At 32.9% G+C, this 27,339-nt stretch overlaps 1 protein-coding gene across 1 annotated transcript in view; it reads right to left on the reverse strand.

Moving 5' to 3' along the window:
• Window positions 1–27,339, reverse strand: part of LOC129229253 (sec1 family domain-containing protein 2-like) — a 100,755-nt gene that overhangs the window by 36,472 nt on the left and 36,944 nt on the right. The window contains exon 6 of the mRNA XM_054863520.1: window positions 21,527–21,699. Within this exon, the coding sequence (XP_054719495.1) occupies window positions 21,527–21,699 (173 nt within the window). The remainder of the gene's footprint in view (window positions 1–21,526; window positions 21,700–27,339) is intronic.

The raw sequence follows: 27,339 nt of genomic DNA on the forward strand, positions 1-27,339 counted from the left end.
AGTAATGTGTTTTACATTCACGTTTATATGAAGTCAACTTTGATCATATTATTTATGTAAAACTATTATTTGTTGATATGTTCAATGAAATGTTTTAAAGTATCTTTATCAACATACATTTTCCTATTTCTTTTTATAATTTCTGGAGAACAAACTTCAAAGCTCTTTCCAGTAAATGAATTTAATCTCTTCCTCATGCTACAAATTTAAATTCCATTTAATAGGTTTAAGTGTTTATTTTATTCGTATCCACTTTTTTAGGAAGTCAATTATGTTTAAATATAGTATACATAGTAAAACTTCTATTTAAGGACATGCTTAAGGAACTGCTATAAGATAATTTAAATAAAGTGCATTTTGGGAACATGCACAAGCAGCCCCTCCCCCCCCCAGTCACATTCAACAGGAGCGTAGAAGCCAGGGAAGCTGGGGGAGAGTTGGTTCCCACGGAAAGCATTTCAGATGGACTTAGCTCCCCCAGAAGACTTTCACACAATGATACACTGTTTACCACAAACCTAAATTCAAAACTGTCAAATCTATGTTTTCTAAGAAATTCAGTTAATAAACCACAAAGAAGGGAGTGAGAGAGAGAGTATACTTGGTTTGTCTTGACCTCTTTTTCCCGTTATTACAAACCTTTATAATTCTGTAAACATAGGGAACAGGTTTACTACAAGCAAGTGTACACTCCCGTTTGAAAAATGCAGCTTATGTAGGAACATTTTTGTTATATTGTTACAACTAAACAATTGCTCCATATTTCGAATAATTTCCTGTCCTATCATTCTTTGTACTTTTCATAAGTTTCAGATAATTAGTTAACTCTTTCATATTGTTGCAATTTTCACAAACATGAGTATATAATTGAAACAAAGCTCGATTCTAATTTTTATAGTGATTTCTATCGTTTTATACTTTTAGCGTTGGAGATGATGCTTTAATAGTTTTTTTAGAGAGCCGCTAATGGGCTCTAAATTGATGTTGAGAGTAAAATTATGTTTGATTTTAAAGTTGACAGCCCTCGAAAGGTGCATTACACAGAACACCACCACCATCTACTGTTGAGGCAGTTTTTAAAAATATTTTTTTGATAATTGCTTAGAAACTAAATTTTTTGTGCCTGTTTTTAAAAGTACATTTCTTTTCTTTTAGATGTGTCAAGCATCTCAGAAGCAAATGAAGTTATAATAGAAAATAGAGAAGTTGTAGAACACGGCGATGTTAGTACGGAAAGTGAAAATGAGGAATTGGATTTTGCTGAGGAAGATGTTCCATTTGAAATGGTGCAAGATGATCCCGACGCAAATGCGAGCATTGAGAAGATGGCACACTCTCAAGCACCTGGACCATCAGATATTTTGCAGTCAAAATGCGATAATCCTATGCGACCGGAATTAAAATCATTTCCAAGCGATAATGATAGCAAATACTATCGTTGTTTTCAGACAAAGTTCTATAAAAAATATAACTGGATAGAGTATTCCATCTCCAAAGACGCAATATTCTGCTATTATTGCAGACATTTCCTTTCAAACTCTGCAAATGACTGATGCTTTCAGAGTCGATGGATTTAGGCATTGGAAAAATTTTCCCGGAGAGGACTCAAAGGAGAATAGGCTTTTAAAACACCAGTTAAGTTCCCTGCATTGCAATGCTGTGCTTAAATACCAAGAACACATAAATGTTCCGGAAAAAAGCAGCATCGTTTCCCAGCTCAGTAAAGAACATGCAAATGTCATCAAAGAAAATAGTCATTACATAAGAACACTGAAATTTTACGTTTGACGGCTCAACAAAAGCTCGCCCTTACGAAAATGGTTGATAGAGGCTTATAGAATTCTATAGAAAATTATATAGAAGTCTGTAAGAAAGTTTTTATAGAAATTATTTCTATATAGTTCCATATAGAATTTGAGACTAAAGACTATAGAAAATTTATTCTATCAAATTCTATAGAAACTGCTATAGAAATTCACCCGTGAAAGTTCTATAGATATTCACTCCTAAAAAATTCTACAGACTTTTATAGAACTCGAACGAGGTTTCTATATATAATTAATTCTATAAAGTTCTATAGAGTTTGATCATTAAATTTCTCTTATAGTAAAATTTTGTAAAAAAAAAAACGAAAATTCGTTCATTTTGTTTACAAGCTTTCATTATCCACAGTTTAAAAAGGTTTGTAAAAAAAGTTCTGAATTAATGCATTTCATTTAATAAATTATTTTAACAATTGATTATTTGAAAAGGTGTCATATTTTTTACTACGAGGGATGAGGATTATATGCATTTTGTCATATAGTTCAATTAAATAAATCGATTGTAATTTATTAATAAAAAGTTACTCATTAATAATTTATTATAAAAAATGTTTAAATTATTCATAATCTTAAAAATTCTAAACATTGAAACTTACTGAATGTGTGTCAGAGGCTCGATTCCCCCCATGGCACAAAAATCCCCCCCCCCCTTCAGAAAAAAGTAATAATTCTCAACTAACTTACCCTTTTTTATTTTTTAGCTCTCCTTTTATTTTTTATTTATTTCTTTAAAATATTTTTTATGGTTTTAAATAATAAATGTTTTAAATTATTATTTTATAAGAAAAGTTTTGTGCTACACGCCAATGCACTAACATAAAACTAAATAAATAAATGAAATGAAATATAAACAAATTAAAATAAAATAAATAATTCAAATTCAAAATATACCAATAAATAAATTTAAATTATTAAATAAAATTTAAAAGTCTCCCCAGAAATTTTGGTGTCGCAACTCTCCCTTTAATACCCCCACCCCCTCATTCTGTCATTGATTGGGAAAATAAAAATCGAAAATTCGGAGATGTCTTTTTGCCGACTATGTTTTATCTTTTCGCGCATGCGCCGTTTTCTCCTTTTTTGCCCCCGTCCATTTTCCGCGTGCTGTAGGTGGCGCTGCCGCTGACGACGTGCGATCGTCATCCAGAAGGAACCGGACGCGACTAGTGTAGTGCTTGAAAGGAAGGTAAAAGCTTAAAATGGCGGACCATTGCCTTATCCGTTGGAAAGGAGAAAATTGCTGGGATGTAGTTCCGTTCACGGAGGTCAGAAATTTAGATGGCAGTTCCATTCAAGCCGCAAGTGATGATCTGATAGACTGTGATGTTGAAGTCAAATTTCAAGACAGTTTTCACACAGCCACAGTTTTAGATATTGGTATGTAACAATTTTATTTACAAATCTTTTGGTTTATGTGTGACCACGTGGTATATTAATGTAATTAGATGAATTGGGGAGAGCACTATAGATTTTTTTGGTATATGTATGACCACGTGGTATATTAATTAGATGAATTGGGGAGAGCACTAAAATTATTTTTTGGTAGAAAATATTTTATTTTCAATTTAATGTAGCTCATCAAAAGTCTTATTTCCCAGTTTTGAGGGAGAAATATTCGTTTAATGTATTTTGTGTATCTTTTTTTTAAAATTATTTTTATTATTATTATTATTTTAAAAAAAGTGCAAATGTTTTGTACAGAGGTTTTCTGGAAATTAATGTGTCAATTGAGCAGAATAAACTTTACTTTCATATGTTCAAAAACTTGTGTATATTACAACATCCGCCGAACAAGAGAATGTGCGTCTGCGAATCTAATATCTGTGAAAGTGAACGATTTAAAATATCTCATACTTGAAAAATATACTCATTATGTATGTTTATTGCGTACCAAAGAATTATTCTATGACCAGGATTTCCATTATTTTTGTAGACGTTAGAGATAAAGTAAGTTTCTGTTGAGAATCCTCAAAGAATTACGTAAACTTGAATTGTATGTCTCATATTTTTTTTTGTCAAACTTTGTTAGACCTATACTTATCTAAACTGATATCAAATTTGTGCTCTGTGTTAGTTTGAACCACCTGGTCAATATTGTTTTCTTGCAGGAAAAAATTTAATGGATTAAATTAAAGCAAGACTAATTTAACTTTATTTCATTATTAATTAATTCAAATAAAAATTTAACCTTCAGTGATTAGCTGCCAATCATTTGAAGTTGAAAATGTTGTTTTAAACAAAATCTAAATGAAATGAATGTACTTAAAGTCTATTTTAGCCTAAAGACTAATATTTATATAATGTTAAATGGGAGGGCAAAACAACTTCAAACAAGTTAATTGTCATTAAAATTATAAAGACTGAATTGGCAATATCAAATGGTTTGAAAAATATATTATCAAAATGAAATAAATATAATGCTAAAAATACTCTTTTAACTGTTTTCTAAATATTTTATTCAGGAAATCTCAACTTTATTTTTAGTTACATTATCTGCTCGAGTTTTAAGAATAATTTGGTTAATCCTTAAATTAAAAAAAAAAAATGAAAAAACTTTGCTTTACAAGTTTTTAAATTTAGTTCAATCTTATTTTGCTTCTCTTTTTTTGTCATGCTATTTATTTTTTTATATGTTACTTTGCATTTAACCTATTGCATCCATTATTTTTTTTCATTCCTGTTATTTTATTTTAAGTTTGAACTTTTTAAACTTTAACTTGAAATTTAATAAAAGCTTTGTTAAATATTCTAGTATGGCCAAAACCAGTGCAAATTAGGATAACTTATAAAACATTCTATAAACATTATTCTACATGTAAATTTATATTGTCTGAAAGTAATGAAGGGCAAGTTTTTCTTTTTCTCTTAACCTGGTAACAGCTGGAGCACCTATTTTTTACTTGGCACACTTCATTAGTTTTTTATTTTTCACTCCTCTTGTTATTTAAGCTTTGAAAGTTGTTTTAATCAAACAAGTTCAACTTCTTATAAATTCATATTTAAATTATTATTAGTTTTTAAAATATCAAGGAATGATGTAATTTGATACATACAGTTATAAAACTTCTTTATTTTAACTTGAAATTAATTATAAAAGGCTGTTAAACATGAGAAACATGCTAAAACTGGAGCAATCTTTACTAAGCACTTTACCAATTGTATTAAATCTTTGTATTTTGCATTCCTGTTATTAAAGTTTACATTTAATGTTTTAACGAACCATATATATATATATATATATATATATATATATACTGTAAAACCCCTCCTAACGGACACCACTCTTACGAGGACAATTTTTAATTCCCCAATTCCAAGGCAAATAACATTAACCCCCTATCCTGCAGACACCCCTCTATCGAAGAAAAGAATTTTTGTTTCGTAGTGTCCGCATTAGAGGGGTTTTGCTACATAAAAATTCTGTTTTATTTTAAATTTTTATAAATCCATCAAATTATTGCATTTAGCCTGCATAAATAAGATATAATAGATTTTTTAGTTGCCAGTTGCATAATCTTTGCTTGTTTTTTAATTAATTGAGCAGTTAATTTTAACATTGCTTCTTAAAATATTTTCCCAAGTTCGTTCTGCCTAATCAATTTGCAAGTCAAATAAATTGGTTATAATCAATCCACTGAGTAAACCATATTATTTATAGTTTGGAAATATGAGGCAAAAGTCTATAAATTAAGCCACACATAGCTTTCATAAAATCTGAATTTTATCACAAGAAAAAATGGTTAAATTAACAATGTAAGTAAATTTTTATTTACTGTTACTTCCAGGGCTGCCGATATATATCACGGTATATTTATTTTAAAAGTATCATGATACTTTGATATTTTTGATACTTATTTTTTCAACTATAGTACTTTCAATATAAAAATTATTATCATACTTATTGATCATTTAAAAAATAACCAAAGGTTATGTATTGGGTTGTTCGGAAAGTAATTTCGTTTTTTCCCGTCAGAGGACTTAATTACGTTTTTTCGAAACCAACTTCACACTTAAGCCGCATAACCATTATATGTCTTGAGAGCTGATATTGCAAGGCTTGTGTGTGAAAAAGTTCTATTAATTCTACGCAGTAGTTTTTGGTTTGTGCCCTTTTAAATATGGAGAGCAATAAGCAGCATTTTCGTCATATTTTACTTTTTTACTTCAGAAAAGGTAAAAATGCTGTCCAAGCGAGAAAAAAAATTGACGGATGTGTATGGAGAAGGCGTGTTAACAGTACGCCAGTGCCAGAACTGGTTTGCAAAATTTCGATCCGGCAATTTTCATGTCGAAGATGCACCACGGTCTGGAAGGCCGGTCGAAGCTGACAAAGATGCGATAAAGGCATTAGTTGATGCAAATCGGCGAATAACCACACGAGAGATCGGTGAGAGATTAAATTTGTCGAATTCGACTGTTTATGGCCATTTGAAAGGCATGGGCTTAACCTCGAAGCTCGATGTGTGGGTGCCCCATGTCCTTACGGAGCGAAATTTGTGTCGTCGCGTTGACGCGTGTGATTCGCTCCTCAAACGTCAAGAAAATGATCCATTTTTGAAGCGGATTATTACTGGGGACGAAAAATGGGTTGTATACAACAATGTTAAACGCAAGAGGTCATGGAGCAGAAAAGATGAACCGGCTCAAAGCGTGTCAAAAGCCAACATTCACCAAAAAAAGGTGATGCTCTCCGTTTGGTGGGATGTCAAAGGAATCGTTTTCTTTGAGCTTTTGCCGGACAATACAACGATTAATTCAGAAGTCTATTGTCATCAGCTGGACAAATTGAATGATTCACTTAAAGAGAAGAGGCCCGAATTAATCAACAGGAAGGGTGTAGTGTTCCACCAGGATAATGCGAGACCTCACACAAGTTTGGTCACTCGCCAAAAACTTTTACAGCTTGAATGGGATGTACTGCAACATCCACCATATTCTCCAGATCTGGCGCCTTCCGACTACTATTTGTTCCGGTCCCTGCAAAATTTTTTAGATGGCAAAACCTTTACCTCAAATGAAGATGTCAAAAACCACCTGAACCAGTTTTTTGCCAGCAAGGACCAAAACTTTTATGAGAGGGGAATTATGTTACTGCCAGAAAGATGGCAAAAAGTGTTGGACCAGAATGGCCAATATATAATTTAATAAAATATTTATTCATTATACGAAAACTGTCTTTCATGTTCCCCCAAAAAAACGAAATGACTTTCCGAACAACCCAATACTATATTTTTATCATGTATTAATACATCATTCACATAACAAAGTACTATAATATTCTTTTTTTACTTGTATTTTATATTTATAAAATTATGAGTAATGTAACAATTTTAATTCACATTAAAAGTGCCTAATTAAATATTAAACATTGGTCAGAAAAAAAAAGAAAATGACTTATGACTGCACAAACTTGTGTTCATATGTTTTATTTCTGAATCATATATAACTGTAAAAATAGCTTACAGAAGAAAAATAAGTAAAACAGCTAAAGCTAAATTAAGTTCATTAAAATTGATTAATAGGTAAAATGAAGTATTTGACATGAATAATGAATTAACCCTTAATTTTAAGTCTAAATATTATAATAATACAAAAAAAGTGATTTGAGGATGCAGTTACTATTTTGGAAACTAGTCTGTGCTGATTGAAAATATCGAATATTTTCGAACCCTGGTTACTTCTTTGTTTTATAATGTTCAATATGACTTTAAATAATAAAAGTCCAATAATAATCTGCTCTTTTTAAAGCACAAAATAAATCATATAACTTATGCCCTAGTAATTAGTTGAAAAATTTGTAATCTGCAGCATGTTTTTCAGTAGTAAATTTACCTGTGAATAAAATAATGATGCTAAACCAAATTAAAAGCTAGCAATTCCATCCACATATCTGAGCAATGCAATTGCATTAAAGATAATAAATAATAGCAAGGACAAGGGTGCTAATGACCATAGTGCTCAAATTTTTATACATAAAAATATTTGGAGTTGGTAAGTTAATTTGCAAACTGAAAAGTTAAAGCATTCATAAAGGTTTTTGTTCCTTTTACCTAGGAAAGAGAAAAGATTTGGATAAAAAATGCAACCAGCTTGTGTAAGATTTTGAAAAGGATGATGTACCTGTCGGAACTAAGAGAAAACCTGTACCTAATAGAAGGTTTTTAGATGAGCCACAAGATGTTGCTGGTAATAAAGAGCTGAAACCAAATCCAGAGATAAGGGCAAAAAAGGTAAAAAAAAAAACAGATAATCTTTTAGTTGCCCTAGAAAATAAAATAGATATAGAAAAAATGATAAACTGTTGTGGTTATAAAAAAAATATACGGATGCGAAAGAAAGAATTTCGGAATTAGAGAAACAAATAGTTGAACTAAGTGAAAAGATCAAATTTCACGAGGCTTTAGAAAACGTGTATGACATGCAGAAACAAGCCAAAAGCATATTAAAATATGCAAAGACAAGCAACTTAAGTAGTCAATTTAACAGCAATAGCAATCCTGATCCTTTAATAGATTTAAATGATCAATCTATTGACCTACCTCAATCTGTTCCAGTTTTAGTTGAAACTGTTTCTACTGAAGAGGAACTGGTTGAGGGAAGTAATGTCTTTATTGACAAAAAATTGTTGTTAAATATTTGTGTCAATGCAGAAGGGGATGCAAAAAAATTGGCCAGGAACTTGCTAGTTAATTTATATGATCCTAAAACAGAATTAGCCAATCATAGCCTTACAGGAAAAAAAACAAATGCATTCAAAGAAATGAACGTAAAACCTGCTGTAGACCAGCAGCGCTTACAAGCCATCTTAGATTTTGTACAAAAGCATACTAATGTGAATTTATGCCTTGTTAAAGCAAGCATAGCAAATAAGATAAAAGAAATCACTAAACATGCTGGACAGAATTCAGCTATGTGATTATTTTATCTTTTTAAATCAAACATTTTTGTACCACTTTTTTGACTAAGTAGAGATAGAACGAAGCTGCGGCCATTCCACCAAAGCTTCGGCCTGGCTGAACCAATAACTTATGGTGTGAATTTTCTTTTACAATTATTATTTTATAAGATATTATCTTAAAATTCCAAATTGTACCTTATGGTAAATCATAATTGAAATGTATATTTAAATTTGTGTATTGAACCCATTAAGCCAGAATTCAATCAACTATCAATTTCGGTATTTGGTGCTTCGTGTCATCTCTAAATTTAAGTAATTTCAAACCCTTAAAAAATATATAATGTTTCAGATTTGAGAAAAAGATCATTAGTAATCAAAAGGATTTTGTAAAATGTGCAAATAAAGTATATTTTTAATAAGGAACTGTTTTTCTTTCTTTCTTTTTTTTTTTGACTGCACATATTTAATTTTTGTCTTCTGCAATATACTTTAATAAAGTGTCTTAAGAAAAGATTTTTTTACTTCAGTCAATTTTTAAATAGTAATATAGAAGTCAATTATGTGTGTGGCAGAAATGTTTGGTTTAAACCAGGTAGTTTTCAAAAAATCTTTTTTGTTTTTTATTTTTTTTTTGAAAACATTTGTGTTCTCCCCAAATGTTTTCATAAGTTTTAAATACTCTTGCAAAGAGTAAAATCTAATTAATGCAAACTTACTAGCAAAGCTTTTACGTCTGTATGAACAGCTAAGCTAGATTCATTTTATATAATATTTTAGAACAACTTAAGTAAGATGGGGTAAAGTGGTCATAGGTTAAACTTAACATATATCCTTCATCTAAAAACATTTAATCTTCATTTATAATGCAGATATTGGTTAAATAAGTTTATTAAGCATTTACTGCTTTTAAAGGAAACTGAATTAAATATAGCTGAGTTTAAATTTGATACAGCATATTGATGGAGTAAAAACAAGAATGTAATCCTATAATATTTGGGGAAAAAAAAATCATGCAATTTTTCTGCAGTCATGCTTTCAATTTATTCTAGTAGAATAATTTATGCCACTCCCCCCCCCCCCCCCCCCAATCATCTGTAAAATATCAGTAAAAAGTAGAAACTTAGAACTAGAAATGTTTCGCATACATTAAATAAGTAGAGAAAGCTTGGTTTTTTTCCTTTTGTTTTTTAATTAAGCAAAATTTTTTAAGAACTCTATTTTAACATTGCTTTCTTATTATGTAGTTTAGGTAGTTTAGATATTATTCGGACGCTATCTTTAATGTATTTCTAAAAAAATAAGCATTCCTAATTATCATGCCTTTTCTGCTGATATTGATGAAATCCAAGAGTGAAATATGATGAAAATTCTTATTGAACCAACTTTTGACCATAGCTGACCATAAAAAATTTATTAAAATAAAGTTCAATTCTTAAAAAGAACTAAATATATTGAGCATTAAAAAAATTACGCTTGTCTATGATGGTTTTAGATAGATTGGTTTAACTATGACAACTTTACCCCATACCAAAATCAATTTATTTCATTATAAAATTCAAAACAGTGTAATCTTTATTAATGTAATGTAAAATAAAAACCAAAAAAATTTAAGTTTTAAAAGACATTTCTGAATTTATTATCTACCAAATTTGAAAAACCTGTTTTTTTTATGACCACTTTATCCCACCAGACCCTAAATTTTAGGAGTCTTCATTATTAAAATATAAAAGTGTATTTTCATTTAAATTTGTACTGAGACTTTTAATTAAAATGCTTTTTTCCCCTTTGATAAAGAAATTGTATTCTTAAATGCATTTAGCCAAGAGAAATAATGTCTAAAATAAAAACATCATGATTTTCTTGAAACCTACTTGCCCTGTTTCTATAATTATTGTCACTGATACCTAAGGTAAATAAATAACAGGATTTGTAACTTTTTTTTTTTTTTAAGTCTTTGAATAAAATGTGGGTTGATCTTTTGATTCTTAAAGTTGTGTAATGTAGGGGAGAGTCGGGTAAGATGGAGAGGCGGCTAAGATGGTGACTTGAATGTTTCTCTTTATTTGCGATAGATGGCAGCCCCTTATTGGGATATATGCTTCAGTGTTGGCCATCTTTCAATTGAATTACATTCCTAGCGTGGAAAAATAACTGTAACTGCCGCCATTTTGTGTTTTGTTATTTCAGCGTGAACATATCTAAATTTGTCAACCTTTTCATTAGTGGATTGCGTTAAATTGGTGAGTGTTTTGGGCTTTTCTTCAATTTTATACATAATTAGTCTTCTCGATTAATGATATAATGTTGCTTTTAAGTTAAAATACGGTTAATTTTATTCTCGTTTTGTACTTTAATTTCGACATGACGTCGTCGGGTAAGATGGATATGTAAGATGGCGGGTAAGATGGTGGTCTCCATCTTACACGCAAATAAAAAGCAGGCAATTTACTAGTCTCAAATCAAATATTTGTGCCTATAAGGATTACATATTATCTGTAAAAACTAGATTTTAAGACATTTTTTTACTTTTATTTTGTTTAATTACTTAAAAAAATATTTTTAAATGTTTAAAAAATTTGACTAGGTATTTGTTTAAATAAAAAAAAGAATTCTTTATTTTTATTCGTATTTTTCTTCTACAATGAATTGAGGCATATTAAAGATATCAATCAACTTTTCTTTTCTTGGATAGTTTAAAGGGGGGTAAAATTCATAACTGATGACAGCATCCTTAAAGTGATTATAACTTAATTTTTTTAGAAACAAAACGATGGGGAAATATAAAAGGATTACGGAAAGACAATCTTGGTCCAAAGAAGGTATGGATAAAGCTGTTGAAGAGGTACTAAGAGGAGCGTTCATTTTAACAACAGCAAAAAAATATTCTCTGCCTCAAACTTCTCTTCGGCGTTATGTGGATAAAAGGAAGAACAAAGAGCCATTTCCTGAGAACGCTGGAAGATTTAAGAATACTTTTACTGAGGAACAATTACTCTTGCTAAAAACCTATGTTACAGATATAGACAGACGTGCATTTGGTTTGACAAAGAAAGATTTTGCAAGAATCGCATTTGATTATGCTGAACATCTAAAAATAGAACATCGATTTAATAAAGAAGAAAGGATGGCTGGAAAAGATTTTGTGAGCAACTTTTTAAGTAGATTTAATTTATCTTTACGTAAGCCAGAGGCGACCTCAGTGGCAAGATTAGCAGCATTTAATGAAGTAAGTGTGCAAAACTTCTTTAATTTATTGACTGAAATTATGAAGAAACACAGATATGAGCCACACCAGATTTACAATGTTGACGAAACAGGTTGCTCAACTGTACCAACAAAATCCCCTCTCATTATAACACCAACAGGCAAACGACGGGTGGTTAAAGTATCTTCGGCTGAGAGAGGCTCAAATGTGAGTGTGGTCTGCTGTGTCAGCGCAACTGGACATTATGTGCCTCCACTTTTTATTTTTAAAAGAGTACGCATGCAAGATTATTTGCTGCATGATGCACCACCTGGATCCCAAGCTGCCTGCAATCCAGACTCCAGCTTTATAAATGCCAAAATATTTTTGGAATGGCTGAGCCATTTTAAAAAAAATGTAGGACCTTCAGCTGACAATCAGATTCTGCTGTTGATGGACAATCACGCATCACACATAACCCTAGAAGCAGTAAATTTTTGCAGGGACAACTTTATCACTCTCCTTGGTTTTCCCCCGCACACAACCCACCGGATGCAGCCTTTGGACGTCAGTTTCTTCGGTCCTTTGAAAACTGCCTACAGTAATGTGTGCAATGATTTTTTAACTATGAATCCTGGCCAAACTGTTGCTGTGAAGAATGTACCTAGCCTCTTTCACAAAGCGTATGCCAAAGCGGCTACGCTAAATAACGCAGTGAAAGGATTTGAAGCAGTGGGGATTGTTCCCCTCAATTCACAAATTTTCTCAGCTGAAGAATTTGAACCTGCTGTGACAACAGCGGCTTATGCCACATCTAGTTCCGAAATTCATGATGCCGACACCCAACCTATTGCTGGTCCTTCTAATGCCTCCGATATCCAACCTGTTGCTGGTCCATCTAATGCCCCCGATATCCTGGTACTCCCTTTAGCTCCCCCAAAGGTAAAGAAACAAAGGACTAAAGCTCCATCGCTACATGCCACAAGTTCGCCTGTAAAAGAATATTTATTAGAAAGGAAGAAGCAAAAGGAAAGAAGAGAAGCAAAAAAAGGAAAGAAAAAAACTAAGGTCGTAGAGAATAAAACTAAGGTCGTAGAGAAGAAAAAATGCTCAAAAACTTATTTTGACTATTCATCAGATTCCTCCGTATCCATACATTACATGGACGAAGATGATAACTCAGATGAAGAAGTCGATGAAGTATGCATCATATGTGATGACTTCGGAAAAAATGAACTGTGGTTCAATTGTGCAAAATGCCACAAGTGGGCTCATGCGGCTTGTACTGGACTGTCAAATTCCGAAGCAAAAAAGAAGTCTTGGATATGTGATTTTTGTTCATAATTTTTTGGAAATTCATAATTTTGGGCATAAAATAAAATATAGTTCTTATACTTGACATAACGAGTTTATTTTATTTTGTCAAATGGAATCAACTACGTAATCGCCATCTTACCCTCCACTGGTATCCATCTTACCCGCACCATCGGGTAAGATGGATACTTTGTGATGGGAGTAAAAAAGCAAGATTAACAAAAATATAAATTGTTTACATGGCAGGGAAATAAACTGTCATTAGGCAATAGTTGTACGAAGATATTAGTACAAAAATATTTTTTCAAATGTAGTTAGTTCTGTCTTAGAAATGTAAAAAGTCTTAGGGTCTCCAACTTACCCGACTCTCCCCTACATTGGACTTATGATTCATTTGTAGACATGGTTGGCAAGATTTTGGATCCTACGGTAAAAACCCTGGTTTTTACTGTCCTGTCTGAAAGTGTCCAAAATTTTTAATTATTATGATTTTGATTATAGTAACCAAATTTCTGTTTATGCATGTGTGCAAATGAAAGCAGGTTTGGCAAGGTTTTTCTGTCCTGTTCAACTCTTGTGTTCAAAATTATTTTGTGAGAAAATATCAAAGACAGAACGAAATGTGCTAAAAATTATATATTGTTTGATTATTTAATGTATTTATTCAATATGAACATTCAAGTATAAATATATGTATAACTTATTTAGGCAGCCGATTTTAATCTAGTTAAATAGCAAAAATAAATTCTCCATTAAAAATTTAAATTTTTATGCATTTCCTCCATAACTCAATTTTTTTTGACATTTATGCATGTGAGCAAAAGAAAGTGTTTAAAATATAGTGATGAGATTGTAAGATATAAGGCAAGACTTGTTGCAGGCGGAAATCGCCAGATCCCTGGCGAGTCCTATTCTGAGGTCTTCAGCCCGGTGGTGGAATTTTCTTCAGTAAGACTATTTTTCACAATTTTTGTATCTTTATTAAAATGGTGCCATTTTCAAATTGATATAAAGAATGCATATTTATATGCTGACCTGGAAGAAAATATTTTTATGAGGCAGCCAGAAGACTTTATAAGTAAAATTCATCGTAACTATGTATGTAAACTAAAGAAATCCTTATATGGACTACACCAGTCCGGAAGAAATTGGTTTCATGAAATTGATAGTGTTCTCCGAAGATTCCAATTTAAAAGAATAGGATGTAATTGTGTTTAGGTTAGAAACAGTGAAGTTTTCCTGTTGATATATGTGGATGATATTTTAATATTTGCCAAAAATAAAAATTTATATAGTTAAAAATGTAATTAATGAAATTAAAACTGTATATGATATTAAAGAACTGGGGAAAACAAGAAAATTGTTGGGAATTGAATTTATCGAGAATGATGGTAAAATTTTCATTCACCAGATTTCTTACATTTCCAAAATTTTAAACCTGTTTTCTGAGTATAATGTGCCACTATCTACCCTTCCAATTTCAAGAGGTACGGTTTTGTCCAAGGATGATTGTCCTAAGACCGAGTGTGAAATCAAAGAGATGGAGAAACTCCCGTACCGGAATTTGCTAGGGTGCTTGGCATACATTGCCAGAAAAACTCGTCCTGACATTTCATATGCAGTTAATTTATTTTCACAATTCCAGGCTAATCCCGGTAAGAAACATTTGGATTTCCTTTTAAGACTATTAGGCTATTTGAAATACACCTGTAACTATAAATTTAATTTAAGTGCCATTAACAGTATTAGAATTAGAGGTTTTTCAGATTCTGATTATGCTGCAAATCGTGAGGATAGAGTTTCAATAGTTTGCATTGATAAAGTTCCGATAAGTTGGAGAACCTTTAAACACAAATGTGTCTCATTATCAACAATGGAAGCCGAATATATCTCATTGGGAGAAATGGCTAAAGAAATAGTCTGGTTGAAAAGAATAATTGATGAGATCAACAGCTTAGAGATTGAAGGTTTTCAGCTCAAAGAAACTGTAATTTTTTGTGATAACATTGCAACTACTGATTTTTCCAAATCCCCAATTGAAAACTCGAGAACTAAACACATAGATGTCCGATATCATTTTCTGAGAAATTTAATTGAACAAAAATTGTTTTCTATTGAATATGTTAGGACCAATGTAAACAAAGCTGACATCTTCACGAAGCCATTATCTAAATATAGTCTAAACTCCTTATGCAGAATTATTTTTAATTGGGGAGTGGAATGTAAAAGTTAATTTTTTTTTTTTTCAATTGTAAGCTCATGTGTATGTTTATATTGTATATAGTATTTAAAATGTATCATGTATGTAATTAATAAAAAGTCTCCAAGAGGGGGGAACATGTTGGGCTTAAAAGCCTTTATTCAGTATCTTGGAGCACTTTTAATTTAATTACAAATGTTTAAGTATATTTTTGAAACTTACCTCCGATATGTTTTGCCACTCCGCGTCCTGCGCATTTGGCGCAGGAAGGTGACATTTTACAATTTCTTTAATATATTTCACGTTTTCCAAATATGTTTGTTTGTTTAACAATTTAACTTTGAAATTTTTGTGATAATTGGGGGGTTTACAATCTAAATTAATTTTGGTATTTTACAAAACATTTTTCATATTGTCTACTGTGATATTTTTGAATAAATGTTATTTATTTAAACTATTTTGAGTATGTTTTATTTCTTACTGGCAGACTGCACGGCTTTTTGATGTTAGGGTTCTGTAAACCTTTTATTTAGTTCAATGAACTTAAGATAAAGAAAAATCCCCCAACAGATTCTGAGTTATAATTTTTGAAATGTCTTCAATGAAATCTACGCGCCGAAGTTATACAGTGAAATTTAAATTAAATGCTATCGCCCTTGCACAAGTAAATGGCAACACGCAAACAGCATGGGAGCTGAATGTTGACGAAAAACGCATTAGAGAATGGCGAAAGCAGAAAGAAGTGCTATTGCAAACGCCCAGAGAGAAGCGTGCTCAATGCCGCGGTCCTGCTGCTAAGTGGAAAGACCTGGAAAGTGAACTGTTCCAATGGATCGAAAACCAAAAGAAAAACGGTCGCTCCTAATCGACAGTCCTCATTAGGATTAAAGCAAAGCAGATGGCAAAAGAGAATGGTCTCGAGGACTTTAAGGGTGGATCTTCTTGGTGTTATCGGTTTTTTAAAAGAAACAAACTGAGTATGAGAGCTCGGACAACCGTCGACCAAAAATTGCCCAGTGACTGGGAACAAAAGAAAGATTCCTTTTTAAAGTTCGTTAAAGAGGAAATTGAAAGATACGATTTCAAGCCATCTGACATAGGGAACATGGATGAGGTCCCTATGTCATTCGACATGCCTGCCTCACGTACAACTGACATCGTTGGTGTGAAGTCTGTCCCCATTGTCACACCTGGGAATGAAAAAAACAGTTTCATGGTAGTGCTGTCTTGTTTAGCCCAGGAGATAAATTACCTCCCATTGTGATTTCTAAGAGGAAAACAATCCCCAAAGAGAATTTCCCGAACTGGATAATAGTGTTAGCCAATGAAAAAGGCTGGATGAATCAAGATATTATGCAAGAGTGGGCCCAAAAAAGCTGGCGCAAGCGCCCCAATTCCTTCTTTCAGAAAAACTGTCTGCTCATTATGGACTCAATGAAGACACATATTTCGGAAGAGACAAAGAAATGTCTCGCATCCGATAAGACGAGACTTGCGATTGTGCCTGGTGACTTAACTAAATTATTGCAACCTTTGGACCTTTCAGTCAATCGCGTATTTAAGACTCATGTGCGTCGCTTCTGGGAGTCGTGGATGTCTGCTGAAAACCACATTTACAAAAGGGGGCAGGATGCGGAAAGCAACTTTTAGCCTTTATTAGCGAGTGGATCTTAAACGCTTGGAATAAAATTCCGAAAAGAAATGATCCAAAAAGCGTTTCAAAAGGCTGTATTGATCGTTACTGATGGACTTGCCACCCCTAATGTGTCTTTGGATTATGAAAATGATTCAGATATTGATGAACCTTTGCCGCCCGAAATTTTGGAAATGTTCCAAACAGACTCCGAAGGCGATGATTTTGATGGGTTTCCGGATCTGTAAATTTTCTGTCTTCTAGTATTTCTTTTGTATATAGTTTTTTTTTTGTAAATAAATAATATTAATTGTCATTGTATGTAAAGTGATTTTTTATTACAAGGTAAGTGTTCATGTTTATTTACTGTTAAACTTTATGTTTATTGCAAAACGTTTTTCAAATTATCACCCTTTACTTTGATAATCTTACTTCTGTGATGATTTTTATTTAGCGCGCGGCATTATTCTTGGTGCGGCGTTAAACTTGCTTTCTAAACAAAACAAAAAAAAAACTTGCCTGCGGCGTTATATACAGTGCGGCGATATACCCGGAAAATACGGTACCCTGAACAACCTCAAAATTGACCTGGCCAACTGTGTGGGCCAGGCATATGATGGTGCTAATGTTGTAGCTGGCAAAAACGCAGGTGTGAATGCTGTAAAAAGAACACTGTTGCACCTTTAGCAAACTACGTTTACTGTTTCAGCAACAGCTGAATTTAGTGATTGTTGATGTTGTTAAAACGAATCATTGTCTGGGTAATTCAATTTTGTTGTTGCAAAATTATACATCTTTGTCAGTTGCAGCAGTATTCATCCACAATGGGTAGAAATCCAAAGAACAGCTGACGAGAAAGTTATGGAATTAAAATCGATATCAAAAACGAGATGGGCTTGCCAGGAACAAAGATTAATGTGGTATGCAAGAGAATAAAATCCATTTATGCTCTTTTCAAAATCAGCCGAAGCAATTTATACAGCTCAAAGAGAGCTGTTGAGGGTACAGGCCTATTAAACCAATTTTCGCCATCTTTAATAAGAGCCATTTTTGCTTTCAGAAGCATCTTGAAATACGCGAAAGCAAGTTCGGATTTACTTGAAAATCCTAAGATCAATTACTCAGAAGCGGTAGATCTTCTAGAAATTCTGAAAGAGAATCTTGAAAGATCTGGGATGAAGCTCTGGAAATTTGGGAAGAAATCGGAATAGACGATGAAGGTTCCAAAAGAAAAAAGCAGTTACCAACCTACTTAAACTTTGTTGTGGAAACTCCCGTGGAAATGACGATATTGACACATTTGATGGTTACTGCAAGTAAGTGATTTCTCTCTCTTTCTCGACCTCTTTCTCAGTTGAGAGCTTTTAATTTTTTAAGTGAAATTCAACAAGTTATGCATAGAAAAGTTATTTCATTGCTTTAGTGGCGCAATTACAAAGTTTTCTAAAGACTACTACTACCTCCTTTTATCTAAGAGAGTAATGAATGAAACAAAAAAATTACAATTAAACAAAAGATGTTCACTTATTCTTATCAGTGAAGGGATGTTTCTAAAAAACATATTTAATATTCATTTCAATGTTTGCCTTTTGTAAGGCATTTTATACAGAGCTTGAATACTAGTAGATAATATACGTGTTTACGTTTTTCCTTTTTAGTTTTTTCTTTTCCTTTATACTGCACGTTTCTAAAATAAATATAATTTTCACGGACAAATGTTCGCTACAACTTTTGGTTGAAATTGTTCAACAAAACATATTATCAATGTAAATGATATTGATATGCTCTAATATTCTTATTTGTTTTAACAGAATCATGTTTGCTGTTATCGATAGGATCCTAAATGAAATGGAAAGGAAATTTTTTAAAGAAAATAAACACATAATACTCGGGATCCGAGCATTTTTTTTTTTTTGGATCCAGTTTCATCTACATTTTTATCAGAGGAACACATCATTTCTTTTGCACAGCACTATAATTGTAACAAAAGATTTACAATTAGAAATTGCAGATTTGAAAAAGGTTATGCATCGAAAAGCCTCCAAGAATAAGAATATGCCAAAGAGTCAATTGGAATTCCACTCCTAAATAACTACAGTTGCAGATTCTTTTTATGAATTTAATCGCTTGATAAAAATTGTGTGTACTTTGCCAGTTTCGACTTGAGCATGTGAAAGGAGTTTCAGCACCTTGAGAATAGTAAAAAATTATCTAAGAACAACAATGAGCGAAAATAGTTTACGCAGTCTAATGCTATTAAGTGTTCACAAAAGAAGATCAAAAAATATTGATTTAGATGAAACAGTAACAAAATTCGACACAATGTACAGTAAGCTTCATATGCAGTTGCACTGAATACTTGCACTGAATATTTTACAGCACAGTTACTGCTGTTTCAAAGATACTTGAAATTATTCCTTCAAAAGTGAAAAAAATGTCACTAGCATTTGAAATTTGTTAATAAAGACACTTCAAACATCCTTGAAATGGCTCTATTTAGTACTATTTTGATTATTTTTTATGTGTTTTTCTTGTTTTATGCTTCAATACAAAATGTCCTGCCTGCTATGGCATACATAATTCAGTTCACTATTTTTAACCTGACATCTGTTACATAACCCTCTTGTAATTATTTGAATATTTTTAGGCGACTTAAGCAACCTATGATTCCTAATGATTTTAGTTTAATCATTTTTGATCATTTAGTTTAATTCATTTTTGATCATTTTTTATGTGTTTACGTTACATTTTCTTCCTTTTTTTTTATGTTTCAATCAAAGATGCTATGTCCTATATAATTTATTTTACTATTTTTTTAAACTGTGTTACTTAACTCTTTTGTAAACATAAAAATATTTTTAAGTTGCTTCAGCATCACATGATTTATGACAATTTTCAGCACTATTTTGCGCTATTTGATAGCTTTTTGATTATTTTTGATGTGTTTCATTGTAGTTTCTAGTTCTATGCCACATTGCAAAAGTTCCTGTCTGCTATGTCACATGAAATTTAATTTGTACTTTCTAAACTGATGCGTGTTACCGACCCCTCTCATAAGCAAAAAAATAATTAAATTTATATAATTAATAATAACCGAACCTCTTCTCCCTTAGCATTACCAAAGATCGTCTAAAATATGTTTTTAAGACTTCAAATTCGAAAATTTTATGGGGGAGAGAAACCCCTGGACCCCTTTACTTCAGAGTTAGTAATATTATACTTACGACTGATTCATATCGGCTTCCTCTTAAATCAGAAGTTCTATACAGTCGCCTCTGAACACAGTAGTGATTACAGGAATACTACTTTGAGGTCACGATATATGCACACGTTTGTTAAAAGAGGAAAATTATTGGGAAGGTTACAGCCTTTATGTTACACTTGCATCGCCTAGTGAAAAATTCTCTAAAAAATGCTCTAGTTAAAGGCAAGCTATATTAATATTTGTAAAATTCAAAAATTTTCCAAAGCACCGTATTTTTCCAAATGGCCCCGTCCGAGAATTCTGTCTGGATCTGCCCCTGCTATGCCCCCCTGTTGGGCAAGCTTGCTACCCCATTGGGGATTTCCTATCGTCACCACTGGATTCATGACAAGAATGATTTACCAACCTTAAAAAATGTTAAAGCATGAGAACTAAAATTTAAAAATAGGAGAAATACTATGCATCAGAATCAGATGAATGCTAGTACAAAATGTATAGTTTTCATGTTCTTGAGTATAAATTATTAAATTATAGAAAAACTAAAACACAAAATATATATATATATATATATATATATATATATATATATATATATATATATATATATATATATATATTTTAAGTTAACCATTTTTGAATGATTAGTTAAACATTTTGTTTTATTGCTTTGTTATTATTATTTTTTTTAATTTATAAATTATTTGACAACCATCTCTGGGCAACAATTTTTCTTCAGTCCGGCCATAGAATATAGAGGAACACTTTAAAATGTAATGAAAATAAAGGTAGTTATACAACATTAAGTAGCATTTATGAGGTACCTAATCATAAAATACTAAAAATAAATTATGTTGTAAAAGATCATATTGAAAAAAAAAAAAAAAAGTAACATGAACCTTAATACTTGTTTAAAATGCTACATAGCCATCTTAGTAGTTTTCAAATATGCATTATCTATATTTCTCCAATAGCAAACATCCGATTCCTTTGCTATAATAGAAGCTAGGTTCTCTACATTTTCACTTCCAAGATGAGTGAAACTAAAAAGAAATTTATACTGCGGCCTTCAGTAGCAAAGTTTGGCCACTTTTCGTTAAAAAACTACAATTTTCTCTGGTGGCAAGAAGTTCGAAATTAAACATCAAGGCAGGCAATCTTGCAGACATGAGACAGCTAGCATGTCTGCAAGTTAAAAATGCGAGATCATACAGCAACATTTTACAAAAAATGCATTATTCATGTTACCCAAGCACATACAGTACTACTTACTTTTGACAAGATGCTAGGTCATTCATAAGAACACACACATCAAACACATGACCAGGCAAGTGAGGCAATGCTTTCAACATTTGGTCAAGCATGGTTGAATTAGATTGGCTTAGCGGGCCAGCAAGGTCCAACAGTCGATCAACAATGACAACAGATGCTTTGCTGGGGTGCATCTGTAATATTGAAAATCATGGATCAATCCATGTACAATAAATGGGCGAGTATAAACAAATATGCAAGAACAAACCCTACTGCTCTCTTTTTATAATTCTCAAGTCTTAGCAAATTGCTAGTTATAACACTTCACTCTTCCTCTTATCACGTTCATATCTTTGTCAAACTCACAACGATAAAAAGAGAGAAAAAGAACAGTTATTGGCTATTTTCATTCTACTTGGTACCCCCCCCCCCCCGTTTCAAAGACATACAATTTTCTTGTAACATAATGTTAATGATGAATAATTACATTTTAAAGCAAAACCTGGGATAATTGCAATACTCTAAAAGATCACAATTGAAGGAGATGAAATATAAATTGATAGAAGATTTTTAATTTCTATACTAAGTATGTATGAGGTACACTTCCCACTATGGCATAAAAATGAAGAAAGTACTTATGTTTTTATTCAAAAATCTCAAAACATTATTTCTCCTTATCTAATTAGATAGCCATTTGCACCAGTAATTACTCCTGCTGAGTAATCAAGTCTTTTACTTGTTGATAACTTGAACACAGTCAAGGCAGATTTCATAAAAGTACAGGTATGCCTGGATTTACATACAAGCTAAGCAAGCTATAGCTTAAGGCCCCCAACTCCTGGAAATTAGCATGGTTTGTTCCAAAAAAAAGAAAAGTACTTGAAAAAATAAATTTCATTTTTTGGTGCTTGAAAATCTTGAAAATTTGGAAAGTGTGGCTACAAACTACAGGAGAGTGGGTAGGGAGAAGGAATGCCAATATACGTCAAATTCAACTCCTTGCTACATCCTGCACCAAAAATGTAAAAACCATGGTTCTCACATTTCTGAAAAATATTACAAAGACTCGCATGCTTCATAGCTTGCTATTTATATAATTCCGAATGCAGTATTTTGGAAATTCTTTAGTTATTGCTTGCTTTTAGCTTACTTCTTCTGCATATTGTCCATCTGTTTAGCACACAAAAAATACAGTACCTCAATTCCTTTTTCGTTTTTTGCTCCACTTGCAACTGAAGCAAAGTTGTCACGAGAAATCTATAATTTCTTTTAAATTTAAAATCGCTTTTCTTACAAAGTTAGAACTGGGCTGTAAAAATTTACAATCAAGTACTAAAATATCAGAGACTGGAAAGTACAAATGTAGTAAGTTAAATAATTTTATATCTTCTAGAGTCCTTGAAAATAATTAGATAAGTCTGAAAATACTAAGCAAAGTGGGCTCCAATTTTATTTCTTATCAAGTGTATAAATTATGAACTGTTGAAATGGGCAGAATATGTTACTCTCGTTACATATTTTCTAAAACTATACACCATTTACTTTAAAGCATTTTTTACTTTTGATCATTTTATATTGAATTCATTGTTGTATTTGTCGGGCGGGTTGGACAGCGATTAAAAACTAATTGTACCGAAAGCCAATATGAGCAAGTAACAATGCATCGTCTTTTCTCTTCCCGCGCTCTCTCTCTATCAACTGCTGTCAATGATTTGTTGAATCAAAAACAATTTTTACTGTGTGTTATCTTAATTTTGGGAAGAGTATATAACTTTAAAAAAGGTTTGTTCGCCTATTTCTGTCCTGACATTTTTGTAATTCCAACTACATCTTATACAGCTTCAAAATATAGAATTTTATAAATATTTTTCAAAATTCCTCCGAACCATCCACTTAAAGGGGAGTCCTGGGTCACTCCCTTGATACCATTCCCCATCTTAAGATCAATCCAAACAGCACCATCGGGGAAAACACATTAAAGTATGATCAACAAAGTAAAAGTATTGCTGCATGTATCCGAGGAAAGAGACAAACATAGTAAAGGGAAAAGAATAAAAAATCTCTCTTACACCACCGAGATAAACGTTGTTACATTGTTCAAACTACAAAAGGGGCCCCATACCTGAAAAAGTTTTGGGCCCCGTTAAGTTTAAATCCGGCCCTGAATACAGGTTCTAAGAAAGATAAAAGTCAACCATCTGTTACATTAATAACTCCCGCTTAAATAACATATGGTCTTTCACCTGTTGATAATTTTAAAACAGTTGAGGCAGACTTCAAGAAAGGTACATATTCTAAAATGGAAAAAAGTTAACATAGGGAAGAATGGAAATTCGTAAAGAAGGATTGGAAAGCAAGAGCACAGAGTTGGAAATGTCACCATGAACTCTGCATATCTTTGGGATCTGAGCTGTCTTAGTTGTAGAGGGTCGCCAACCTTGTAGAAACAATTTGAGGAGCACCTGTGGTGATTTTGTGGAGTAATTTAAAATTTTGCGGAACAGTTCGGTATTTTGTATAAAAATTTAATTATCATTTTAAGCAGGAGTATAAAAATAATTATTTTTAAATTAATAAAACAGCTTTAAAGACTATTTCAATCTTTGAGCATAACCATCTTTAATTTCCCATATTTACATATTTGTTGTGCTAAAATAGCGAAATTTAAGCTTGAAATCATTTAGCCTGGAAATGTGGAGCAAAAAATTTCTTTGCAAAAAATTGAATTTCGCCATTTTCTCAGAGCAGTTGGCAACTCTGATTGTATGATATAGGACCACTAGCTTACATGTAAATACTTTTCAAATTTTACAAAAAAAAAAAAAAAATTGTTGGAACTTCTTGTAGTAAAAAAGAAAGGATTGGTATTCACTTTAAGTCTGAATCAACCTTACTGCTTAGAGAAAGAAAAATATACACTACTTCTTACACACCAACTGCAATAATTTATGAAAATCTGATAAGTATAGATGAAAAAAATTCATTAAAAATGTCTTGTCCTTTTAGTACTGTGTTCTATTTCACAATTAAAACAGAGTGGCAAATAAGTAGAAAAATAATAATAGCAACCGTACTGTTTTTTTTTGGAAGAGTAGAAAAAGTACCTACTAAGAATTATGCCTCAAAAGCGTAAGTCTGATCTTTCCCAAAGCTTGAACTATGAAAGTAGCTAGACTAATCAAGACGTCTCCACAAGCCAAACTGCAAAGGCTTAACAGGGGGAGCGTAAAGCAGCTCACAGAGCTGCTGAGAAACCAGAGCAGTCTCAATCTCGTTGTCGACAGAATGTCGAATATCTGGCATCACAACAGGCTGCTAAGACAACTGAACAGTCCCAAGCTTGTCGTCAACAGACCGCTGAATATATGGCATTTCAATGAGCAGAGGAGACATCAGAACAGTTGCAATAAGATTCACAGCTTTAATGTCGAAAAAAATAATTCAGAGTATACGCCCAGTGGCAGAATTGCCATGACATGGCAACATCGTCGCGGACAGTGAAACTCTATCGCGGACAGTTCTATCCTCGCTAAAACAAATAAAGTTGTCCCCTCCCAAAAAAATCCGCAACTGTCGGACATATTTTCCCTCGATGCGGACAGTTCTGACTGCTCTAAAACAAAGTTGTCCAAAAAAAGAAAGAGAATGTCTACTACTGTCGGACATCCCCCCCCCCCCCCAAGTAGTACGCAGACTTCTGCACGAGTAGACGCGGGGAGGGAAGATTCTATGACGCACTTGTGATCATTCGCCACATGGGGAAGTTCAACACGTTTTTCTTTAAAGAAACTGGTTTCTCTGTGGTCAGCGAGTGTTGACAACTGTCAGGTGAACACCAAGGGGAGGAGACTGGGTCTTCAGATTTCACTGTTGAATTTTGAGGTAGAGGTTGGGGGGAAAGAGCAGGAAACTATAGAAAGTTTGGGGTGAGGATCTTGTTCTTGAGAGGGGAGTGCTTCGTAGAAATTGAGGGAGGAGCACCATCACCGGGGGGGAGGGGATGGTCACCTCCTGAAAATGTGGACGTGGACAGATAGTCCAGTCAACAAATCAATGTTGCATGGAAGATTTGTTCTCTTTCTCAAAAACGATTTACTGAAAATGGCGTCGTACGACAAAGTTTTATGTGAGGTGTGCGGCTGTGAGCTTAATATAAAAATTTGGGTACACATTTCCAAAGACGCCACCCTAATCAAAGTATAAAATTCTCCCAAACTTGGTCAATAAAAGGTCTGAAAGACATATTTCAAAACGTGGAGCTTGGCAAGAAAAGACAGCTTGCTCAGGATCAAAACGAAGAAGGAAATGATGGAGAAAGGATTTGCCCCATAAGTGTTGAAAATCAGGAAAACGAAAATTGAGATCTTGCAGAAAGCAGCAACTCAAGAAATAGTCCCGATGATCTCTCTGCTAAGCAAGCTAGAAATGAAGATGGAACTGTTACTGATGTTGATCTCTCCTGCTAAGCAAGCTAGAAGTGAAGATGGAACTATTGTTGGCATAAAATATTTTATTTATTCTTGGCTCACAGCTAATATCTTGATGTCATTGAGGCACGCAATCCCATTGGCTGATGGTATACATTTATAGAGGTGAGTGGCAACACTCTCTCTCTTCTCTTCGATCCCTGGTTGTTTTGGTTGTGTCGTGAGGCCTAGCTAGGCTCACGTGTGGGGGGCCTTTTCCCTGCTATGATAGCGGGAGTTTGTGGCATGTCATTTGTGTGACGTACTAGTCACACTGTTTTCAAGTTTTGAATTGAAAGTCCTGGTAATGAAATGAGACCAGGTGAAGAAGTGCTTATTTTGTGTCCGGCAAATTGACATTGTCGGGGAAAGGAAGTCCAGATGTTTTATTGGATAGCTCACCGAATCACCTCATGTGGATTACCTGTCAAAATAAGTGTTGTGTTCCTGGAGTTTAATCCGGTCAACTTGGTGCGTGCCTAGGATTACCGACTGGGGACTAACTTGTGATATCATCTGCAGACTGATGACTTTTTTATTCTTTAATCTATGGAACTTCTTTGCTGTGATATTTTGGGGGTCGTTTTAACGGGGATTTTTGTTATATTTTTCTAGTCATATTTAAATAACTTAATTTTTCTGAAATATGCTTTTTACTTGTCTCCAACTTGATATTTTACGGCCTTTTAATGTTGGTTTAGTTCTTAAATAGAATATTGGATATTTAAATTTAAATTCTAATTATGCCAACAACATGGTAGCAGAGCTCGGTCGAAAGTCTTTTTAGTTGGAGACAAATTTGCATAGTTTTTCAGAATTATGGAACGTGATTATCGAAATATTAAAAACTTAACTCCTGCAATCGGGCAACATGGTCGAAGAACATGAAAATGGTGTTAATAGAGAGAGATTTTTGAGAATTAACCCAAACAAAATTAGAAGAAAATATTTCGGTGGAAATAAGGAAACACAGGGGCCAGGCAGTGGCAATTATTTACCTCAACATCGAGGATGAACTTAAGCAACTTATTGACGATTTAGATGATCCATTAGCAGTATGGACATCATTGAAGTTGAACTTTGAACCTTCATCTTCAACCCGTGTTGCCGGATTGTGGGAGGAGTTTTTCTCGAGTAGAATAAATGAAAAAGAAACCATTGGAATGTTTGTGGCTCGGTTGAGGTGTTTGCTCCGACAGTTGGAGGAAAATGGTTACAAAATGGATGAAAAATTGAAGGGATTTCAATTAATACATAGTTTAGATCAAAATTTTAGGGGGATAGTTCAAAACATTTATGGGTGGGAAGAAAATAAATTTAATTTTTCAAATGTTTTGAATGAACTTTTGGCAGAAGAGGGAAGATTAA

The sequence above is a fragment of the Uloborus diversus genome, chromosome 9, assembly GCF_026930045.1.
Source record: "Uloborus diversus isolate 005 chromosome 9, Udiv.v.3.1, whole genome shotgun sequence".
NCBI lineage: Eukaryota > Metazoa > Arthropoda > Arachnida > Araneae > Uloboridae > Uloborus > Uloborus diversus.